General features: G+C 40.0%; 1 protein-coding gene across 1 annotated transcript in view; it reads left to right on the forward strand.

Annotated features, from left to right (window-relative positions):
• The window catches only part of snapc4 (small nuclear RNA activating complex, polypeptide 4), a 50,527-nt gene that overhangs the window by 25,582 nt on the left and 14,365 nt on the right, over positions 1-10,580 (forward strand). Inside the window, exons 13-15 of the mRNA XM_063187638.1 lie at positions 8,726-8,876; positions 9,697-9,803; positions 10,179-10,273. Of these exons, the coding sequence (XP_063043708.1) occupies positions 8,726-8,876; positions 9,697-9,803; positions 10,179-10,273 (353 nt within the window). The remainder of the gene's footprint in view (positions 1-8,725; positions 8,877-9,696; positions 9,804-10,178; positions 10,274-10,580) is intronic.

The following is a 10,580-nucleotide window of genomic DNA, read 5'->3' on the forward strand; positions in this document are numbered from 1 at the left end:
CACCAAAGCTCAGACCACACCTACGCCCTTGCAATCGCGACTCATTGCTCTGCTTTTATTCAGGTTTTTTTCGAAATCTCATCAGGGAACCTTTCCTCTGCTGACTCGACAACACAGGTCGAAACAAAAGTGTGGGAGATCAATGGCAATTTGGCCAACCACCTGTTAGTTTAGGATACCGTCATTAGCCATTACAAGATCATCTTTATGAGAAAGAGAGAGATGCCTGGAAGCCTTACGGTAGGGACACATGCACACGAATTTGCAAACTTTGCCTTTCATTCCTATGAGAGAGGCAAAGGCAAGCGAACAGGAGCGAAGCGAAGCGAAATTATTACAGAAAGTTTAATGTTATGCAAATGAGGAGCGAATTCGCCTGCCGTGGCCCAATCAAATCAACAACATAACTGTTCCATTCCATTTGATTCGCCGTGACGACCTGATGACGGTTGGATTTCACCTCTCTTCGCTTTGCTCACTTCGCCTCCTATGTGTCCCTACCGTTACCCTGAAGTGAGCAAATGGAGGCGGGGCATTTCTGTACTGAATTACCATCTCATGAGTGTCCATGGAAATTACACAGTGAAATATGCTTTATTGAAATCTGAAACGATTTATAAACTGCATTTTGAAACAAGTAGTTTTCCATTTTGAACATAAATATAAATATAACATTTTAAATAAATATATTTTGGCCTCAAAAAATAAAGATGCACATTATATATCGGTCCACTAAAATATCGGCCGATATGGGCTTTTTTAATATCGGCCCGATATAATAATATTTTCCCGATAAAATATCGGATAATTGAATGAAAACGCGGGAACTGCGTTCAAGCCGAGTAGCGTTTTCTACTTTAATATTTTCATTCAGGCCGGGTAGGCGAAACAAGCCTATGACAGAGATTCTAGGAGCAACCTATTATCAAAGATTCTTTTAATTCATAATAGACCATCTCTGGTATTATCTTATCCAGTCTCTCTGCCTGTGTATGGGTCATTTCACGTGAAATCAGACACTTTGGGACCCGACCGACCCGGATTTCAATCATACTTGGTGTGCCTTTTTAGTAGCAAGGTAGCACCCCAGAACTGCATTGGTTTGAATCTGACACTAATATTAAGGGAGAAACAGACTAGGAAAGGTTCACATGTGAGGGTAGGACACTATACATTCAGCCTTGAATATATCAGTCAGTGTTAGTCACAATTGACAATGGGCAGAAGCTGTGTAGTTTTTGAGTACCTGGAATAGTTCTTGCAGATTCAAACCTTTTCAACAGGTTCTCAGCTTCATGATGGTACATCTCTGTTGTGGCAAACTGGAAATGGATGTTCTTGACATTATCCTTGACTGACTCCCTTGAACCAGGAACATTTTTAGTGGTAGCAGATTTGGCAGAAAACTATAGTTTTGTAATTCAAGATGCTATTCAATCATTTCACTGGCCACAATCCATCCATTTGTATGCTACTACCAAGATCAGTTGAAACCGGAAAAAAAAATCTTTTTTGTTGTTATTTCAGACTGCAACATTCATGATACAATTGCTGTACATCTGTTTCAGAAGCTCCTAATTCAGTTCCTCAATGACACTTCATCAATGACAGAACGTCCAAAGAAGATCATATATTTTTTATGATTGCTGTACTGCACAATATAAGAACCTTAAAAACACAACAAATTTGTGCCACCACGAGGCAGATTTTCACATACCTGCTGAGTGGCACTTTTTTGCCACATCACATGGCAAAGGTCCATGTGATGGCGTTGGAGGGACAGTTAAATGGCTTGCTGCACGAGCAAGTCTGCAACGTCCTATTGACAATTAAATTGTAACGCCATACCAACTGTTTGAATTTGTCAAGGATAATGTCAAGAACATCCATTGAAAGAGTGAGCTCAGTAAAGGAATGTGTTACATTTTCAAGCATCAAAGGGTATGTTTTAGCTGTATATGATGGCAACTGGTGGCTAGCATGTGCTGAGGAATGTATGCCGAGCACTGGAGAGATGAAAAACTGAACTTCCTGCATTGTCATGGACCATCTCCATCCTTCACTTTTCCATTCAGACCAGATAGACTTGTCATGGATCATCAGGATGTGCTTCTGGTAGTGGAACCTGTAACTGCAAGGGGACATACTTATACATTATCTGCAAAAGACACAGCTGCTGCTTCAAATGCACTGGTAGTGTACAAAATGAGAGTGTAGCCATTGATTATCTCTTTTAAGTACGGTAAAGGAAGATGGCACCGGTACGTAGAGAAGGAATGTTCAAACATTCACATATCATCATTTGGTGTGTATACATGGACATCTGCCTTAGTTTCTGAAACCTGGGACCATGGACACTGACCATTTTTGTTTTGTTTTTGTTTTGTCATGTGATGCTACTATGGTATTACCATATTATTAGTAAGTGGTCTGTATGATGGCATATTTGTGAGTCAAATTCTCTCTGAAATTAATAACTTAACGAACCAAACACCAGCATTTGAGGTGTTGCTCATGACATTGCCGGCTACGTTTGGACAAGGAACTGGCCATTTTAAAATATAGCTTTTTTAGATATTCAATTTTTAATTTTTCAATTTATCATAATTCATATTTTGAGAGTTGTTGTATTCCAATCTGATTGTGTAATATGTAGAGCCAGAAAAGAGCTTTCAAACAACACCACAGGCATCTTTTTGTGACTAACACTGACTGATATATTCAAGGCTGAATGTATAGTGTCCTACCCTCACATGTGAACCTTTCCTAGTCTGTTTCTCCCTTAATATTAGTGTCAGATTCAAACCAATGCAGTTCTGGGGTGCTACCTTGCTACTAAAAAGGCACACCAAGTATGATTAAAATCCGGGTCGGTCTGGTCCCAAAGTGTCTGATTTCACGTGAAATGACCCGTATTGCTGTGACTCGGCGTCTCTTATCACATGACCGCCAGCCAGGCAATGGCTTTTGTTTTTAATGTTTGAATGGACTATGAGTTAAACATGAACTGAGATTGCCAAAACTGCCTACTTCAAACTTTTACTTTTAACCGTGTGGATTTACTAAGGCCCTTGGACTGCTTTTAAGCATCTAAACATGTGAGACTTCCCAACGCGAGAGGGTGAGTGCAGGCACCAAACTCGCAACATGTTTGTTTGTAATGCTTTTAAACACCTTGCCAGTGTCGTTTTTGGGGGGTGTGATGTTGGTAAGCACAAATTCTGTAACCAAGCCAAACTAGTGGGGTCTCCCCTAGATGAGATTTTTTTTTTAAAATAAAAACGCTCCTAAATTGTGAATTTTGACCTCTTCAGACAGCTCCCTAGGCTACTAAGTCATTCTACCACGTTGCATTTGACATCCTTCACTCCACGACTTGAAAATACAATCCAAATGTTTGCGTTGCATCTTACAGCAATGCATTGAACAGAAAAACACATCACTGACGGTCATCATTCCAGAAAGGGTTCTTATTCTGCTAGGTAGAACTAATAGAAATGAAGTCAAGAGTGGCCACGAGCATGCCGTTGCGACCAGGGTACACTCACTGTACAGGAGAGCTGCCAAAAACTTGCGTAGGTCTGCCGTTAACTTGAAAACAGGCTAAGGGAAAGACAGACACCAGCCCTTCTGAACAATTGTGACCCGTTCCTAAGCCGCAAGCTTCATCAACAACCAAACATGTTACAGCGGACAAATATAACCTTACCTTAAAATGCTGTCTTGACCGCAGAAATCCCAAACTTTCACTTAATCCACACGTTTTCAAAATCATTGTCCACGTTCCCGTTTGTAATCCATATGATATCATAGCTAATCAAGAAAGGCATATTGTGCTGCCGTTTAGCTATTCTCTTCAACTAACTGACGGTGTGTGGTTCATGTTATCTGCATATTATTCATTCGTTTCTTCTTGATATGTCCCAAAGTTCTACTCCATGATTTGTCCACATCCAAAACACAGACGTTTCCTGAAAACTTTGATTGCAGTTCAAATGTGTTGTCAGTCTTCGAGATTATCATAAAAGCAACTGGCTTCAGTCAAAAATGTAAACATCACGTCTGCCTGAGCTCTACTTCCTGAATCCAATGTTAACGTAAGGTGTCAGATCGAGTTATGATTCATCAACTCATCTGTCAATCATATTTTCCGGTGCGCTATTGGTATAAGCACAATCAAAATGTGCTTCAAAAACTGGCGGGGCATCGGCGGAAAGCCAATTAAAAAACAGATTCTCTGCCATTGACTCCAAGTAATTTAGAAATTGTGCTTCATTTTCTGTAGTAACGTGTTTCGCCATCGCTGTTAAACAGTGTTTCTCGATAGCCACTGTGATGTCGCTGTTTAACCTGTTTTATAAGAACCGCCAGTAGCAGACAACACAGACAGCTGAATCACATCAACAGGATGAAGGGTTTAAATTCGGATGTCGCGTTTGCCGCTTTGATATTGATAAGCCGTGCTTCAAGTGTTTACATTAAGAACCGCCTCTGCACCTAGCGAAATGCTAACATGATTTTAAAATGCTAACAAGGTCTAAGAACAACAAGAAGGCAAACTATTTACAATCTGCAAATGTTTATTGATTTTAAGTAAGGTTACAAAGTGTCACTAGTGAAAGTAGTTAGGCTACAAACATTTACCTTTTCTCCCCGCATCTTTGGCTGCAGTGTTATCAGGTTGCGCACCTCTGAAATACTGTGTGTTCACCAAGTGGGTTGCGTTCATGCACAGGGGCGGATCTAGCCATTTTGGGGCCCTAGGCAAAATATAAACATAGGGCCCTCAAAAGTTACATAGAAAATTCTGTGTTTTGGTGTTATTTTAGTGTTGTGTCTAATATATATCTTTGATTACTTCACATAAGTGACAAATTAAGGTCCAACCTATTTTTTGTGTATGTGTTCACCACGATTAGTGTGACAGTTGGGGCCCCTATGGAGGACCGATTTGGTCTGGGCCCTAGGCAATTGCTTGAATGCAGTCATTAATGCTTTGACTGCATCCAAACAAAATAATGATTTTCAGAACGCACTTTACTTCATTACATTTTTTGAACAGACCATAAGGGATGCACTTTTTTGTTAAAATTAAGACGCATGTTTGATGCATATTTTTGTTAGAGTTGTGTCTTGCTACATGTTTTATGAGATGACCACATTTTGTATTGAAAGGAAAACATATGAAGAGTCAGAAAGTTGTTTGTTGTTATAGATGGGTCAGAACAGCTAACTCCTCAGTTTTTGTATCCAGCACAAAGTAGATTATATCAATATATTATATTAAATATGAAAATGTGAACATATCGGTATCGGTATCGGCCCTGAGAAGTAGGAAATTATCGGTTATCGGTTGAAATTTTTAATATCGTGCATCACTATCAAAAAATGAACCTTCAAAAGGTCTTATAATCAGGATTGTCTTATATTCGGGCCAATACGGTATTTCCTTAACTCACTTCAGGGCTAAAGGGCAGATTACAGTTCAGCAACGGCACCAGTTGGTTCTGGTCGCTAACCACTGTTGATGTTATAGATCTGGGCACGAGGTCTCACGTCGTTAGCCACATTTGGCTACATAGCTACATAGCTGCAGTACAGTAGTCAGACTGCAGTCATTGTGCTGATGTATTGTTTGTTTGTTACTTACTAATTCAGTCATTGTAGCTTCTTTTATTTACACACACTAGAAAGAAGGCGTTCGTATTTCACAGAATATTGACAGTTTTGCTCTCGTAAACGAACGGAGAACTTTGCTGCCACGACAACAAGGAAGTAGCGAGACGACCAATCACAGCGCCTTTTCTCTGCGACCTTAGCAACCGTCTGACGTGTAGTCAGGATTTTCTTGAGGCATGCGACGACGGTTGCAAAGCCTCTGCGCGGGGGGCGTGGTCGCGCACAGACTGTTGCACAGGCTCTGCAACCGTCAGCGTCAATAAGTATAAATTGGCCTTAATGGGGTCTCTACACCAACCCGACGTTTGTTATTGTCGCGCGTTGGGGGCAGTTGGGACAGAGTTGGCTCGGTATGTCTTGGTGCGTCTGGGAGAGTTGGCGGATGTTGGTGGTCGTGGGTCTCTGTTGGGAGACTTTGAATATGTCCAGTTAGGTTGGGGAGAGCGTCGGTGTTTGGGCTCTATGCTGGACTCTGATTGTTTTTTGCTAACTGCAAGGATGGGGAGAGAGGGCTAGCGAACTCACGTCTACTTGAGTTTCATTACCACATTGTTTGTGTACAGCTTCTAACACAATGCACAGCGTGCCTTTTCCCTCCTTAGCGAACTAGGTTGCAGTGAAAGAAATGAAGTCTAGGCTACAGTGAAGTAGGCTAATGAAACCACGAAAGGCATAGCGTTTTGTGAGCAAGAGACGGAGATACAAGCGGATTCCAAATAAGTTGGTATTTTGTGAATAAAATCAAAATGCTGGCATTTTCAAAACATTCAATCCATGCATAAGATGCACAATGACACAAGGTCAACATAGGAACAGTTAAAATGTTTTGAGGGAAATATGTGGTCATTTAATATTCGACCCATGCAACAAATCTCAAAAAAGTTGGGACAGGGCCAAAAAATGTTGTAATAGTTGGATAATTCTAAAAATAACACAAGGAGGAATATTTTGAAAGGAACTATATTGACTGCCAACATGAATGCACAAATAAAATACCATCACAGAGAGGCTGTGGCACTCAGTAGCGGAGATTTTGAGGGACTAATTACTGATCTATTACACAGAAAGATTGAATGATCAAAATTGCAGGCATATAAGGCCTATTTCTGTAATGTAGAGTTCTGTAAATTCATTGCACGAGTTATGAGATCATGACATACCCATCATGAATAAGCAAACTATGACACTCCAACAATGACTGTTGAAAAAATGACCATAAACACAACACTTGATTAAGGCACATGATGCAGACATTAAACAGTGTTGCAAGTGGCAAAGCTCATTCTAGATGGACCTAGGAGACATGTGAAACTGTCCTCTGATTACAGAATGGAAAATATTTCATTCTTTTTTAAAATGATGGAGTCATGCACCCTCCAGGTTATGAAGAAATCAATACTTCAGCTTGATTTAGTGGTCAGTCTGAAAGACAGCATATATGATGGTAAAGGGGTGCAAAGATGCCTTGGTTATGGTCTTTTACTCATGTAGATCATTAAAATGAGGGCTGAAATATATATTCAGACTTTAAACAGCATACATAGCTACCAAGGCATTATATTTTGGAGCACAGCCTTTAGATATTGCCCCATAATGATGGCAAATTTCAATCTCTACTATGTTCCAACAGTGTGGTTCCATCACAAGAGTAAACAGGTGACAAAATTGTTTTCTTGCAGTCAGGATATGCCACATATTAAGCATAACAAGAAGGTAAACAAGTCGAAGAACACACCTATCAGTTTTTAAATAAAATCATGCCATCAGTCAAAGTATTTAAATGTTAAGTCTCCTCCCTTGTGTTGTGTTTAGTCTTATCCAACATAAAAAGCATTTTATTGGCCCTGTCCCAACTTTTTTGGAATTTGTTGCAAGGGTGAAATTTTAAATGATCACATGATTACCCCAAACCAATCCTTCTGCTTGGCTTTAACAACTGATATGTTGTCTATACACAGTGCTCTACCTTATTAACATATTGAGTGTTTTGAAAATGCCAGCATTTTGATTTTATTCACAAAATACCAAGTGTTCCAACTTTTTTGGAATCCACTTTGTAGAATGTCTTGATGGATAAATTATGAACGGCAGGGGGCTTTGGCCAGGGGCATCGTAGGCTATAGCTTATTTAGAGTTATTAGTAGTGAAAGTGAAAGAAAGCCCATTGGGAAACTCCAACTCCCATTGTCATTGTGACACAGCACTCCACAGCACACAAGTGAACACTGCACACAACGAAATTGCATTTATGCCTCACCCGTGCAAGGGGGCAGCCCTCAGTGGCGCCCCATGGGGAGCAGTGCGGTGGGACGGTACCATGCTCAGGGTACCTCAGTCATGGAGGAAGATGGGGGGGGAGCACTGGTTGATTACTCCCCCCACCAACCTGGCGGGTCGAACCGGCAACCTCTCGGATGCAAGTCTGACGCCCTCGCTCACCCATGACTGCCCATAGTGCGTCTACTATCAAGGCTACTGGTAAAAAGTGGAGAGTTGACCAAGCGAAAACATGAAAACATTTGGCTACAACAGGGCCAGCCGAACCGCAAGCTCTCAAACGTGGAAGTTACTATAGCAAAATCCCTCCGGTAATGAACCCTCCGGGTGAAGCCGGCGTGGTGTGCTCAGGGAGCAAACTGTGTCCGATCAAGACCGAAAGGACCAGGCAGACAACTGACTAGTCGTAGTTGGAAAGTCCGGATCGGATAGATGTGCAAGTGGCTCAAGGCTTCCAGGCATCGCCAGTTACTTTTAGTTAGCTTTGCTTTCTAGGGCAGTACTTGTTGGGCATTGTGCTGTATGAACACACTGTACAATATACAGAGAAGATGCCCATGGACCCAGATTGGAATCTGGCTTGGGTCATTTTCTAAATTTAACCTGTTTGTCTCTCTCAACACTTCCCTGTCTTCTCTGCACTTTCCAATCACCACCAACTTAAAAGGCCCAAAATACTATTAAAAAAGCATAAACATCTACTACTAAAGACTCGTATGACCTCTTGTTAGTGTCTCTTTAGTGAACTTTTGTTTATTTTCCTTTTCAGAACAACAGAACCGCATTCATGTGCTTCCAGGCACACCAGCGTTACATCTACACAAGCTTCAAGAAAAGGGCATGGACGAGTGTGGAGGACCGCAAGCTCACAGACTTGGTGCACAAAAAAAGAATTGGCAACTTTATTCCATACACTCAGAGTAAGTTTTGATTTTTTTTAGAAAACTGAGAATTAGGAAGAAAAGACTTGCTCAAACGCTTTCGCTTTGACCTCATGGAAGATATTCCAATGATTATGCTGTTCAAATGTAATTTTAAGCTGTATTTGATGTACAACCAGCTCTGTACTATCCAAACATGAAATAAAACATGTCCTTTATATTTTGATTTGTAATTTAGGCAATGTATTAAAAGAACCAGCCAATTTGTACACTTTGCGTGGTGGAGGATACACATTTTGATCCGCTTTAACGATTTCAGGTTCTTAAGCATGCATATTCAGTTGGCCTTGTAATTCATAGTCCTTGTAAATCCTCCATTTTGAATGTATTCGGTTATCATTAACATCATAGACATCTTTGGTTGCAATGTACTACTCTCGATGGAGTGGCTTCAAAATGTATGCATTTTGCTTTTAAAACTGAAAAGGTGCACTGTGTAATGTTCTTGCGGCTTCTTTAAAGAATTTGCGATGCCTTTTCAAAAATATTTCCTTTTTCACAAATACTTACCACCAAGACCATCAAATTTTAAGTATTCATTATGAATGGAAAAATTGCAGTTGATCTTCTCCATGTTCTCTTCATTGAATTTCCAGAAATAGGCATTTTTAGCTGAAAAACATACTGTACTTTTGTCATGCTAGTAAATATTAGTTTTTTGCTTAGTAAATATTCATTAAAAGATTGAATTTGGCAATATGCAGCACAGTTTCAATGAGCAGCATAGTTGCAATGCCTACTCTGACTACCACCCTACACAGTGTACCTTTAAACTTACTGGCATGAAACTTTTTTACAGTATCATATTTCATGGATGGACGAGATGCTGCCCAGTGCATCTATCGGTGGACTTCAGTTTTGGATCCCTCCATCAAGAAAGGCCCCTGGTCTAAAGAAGAAGATGAGGTATATTTGTGATCTGCTGTTGTGTGAAGTGTTGTAATTTGTGAAATTTTGTCTCATGTTTCAATTCTACTTTGTCAAGGAAAGTATGAAACAATGACATTATGGTACGGTTTTATTGGTTTTGTCAACCCAATATTACAAGCATAGCATGGCTTTTTAAAAAACTTAACCTAGTACCCTATTGCCCTCATGAAATTAGACATAATCCATGGTCAACTTTTAAATCTACTTACTTACAAAGTTTACTACATTTGATAAAACTTGCAAATTTTGATTTGTGGTCACACAACAACATGTTTATGGTTTTCGTCAAAAGTAAGTGCACTTAAATGATAATAAAGGGCTTTAATGTTTGGTATGTTTATGATGTTGTAGATGTTATTGAGAGCGGTGCAGAAACACGGTGTTCCGAATTGGTGGAGAATTAAGTTTGATGTACCAGGTCGGACAGATGGGCAGGTTCGTGACAGGTAATAACCACTGTTATTCATGAAGTCTGAATAAAAAAAACCCTCTGTGCGTCTATGCGTTTGCATGTTCTACTATCGGTGTACAGTATATCACGAAAGTGAGTACACCCCTCACAGTTTTTGCTGAATTGTGAGTTTATCTTTTCATAGGAAAGCATTACAGAAATTTCACTTTGACACAATGATTAGTATTATAGTTATCCTCTTAAATTTCTTGTTCACTCTGAAAAAAACAAAATACAGCCATTAATGTTTGAACATGTACTCACAAAAGTGAGTACACCCCAGATTAAAATCCGGTAGAGAA

Source organism: Engraulis encrasicolus, chromosome 21 (genome assembly GCF_034702125.1).
Source record: "Engraulis encrasicolus isolate BLACKSEA-1 chromosome 21, IST_EnEncr_1.0, whole genome shotgun sequence".
Taxonomy (NCBI): Eukaryota; Metazoa; Chordata; class Actinopteri; order Clupeiformes; family Engraulidae; genus Engraulis; species Engraulis encrasicolus.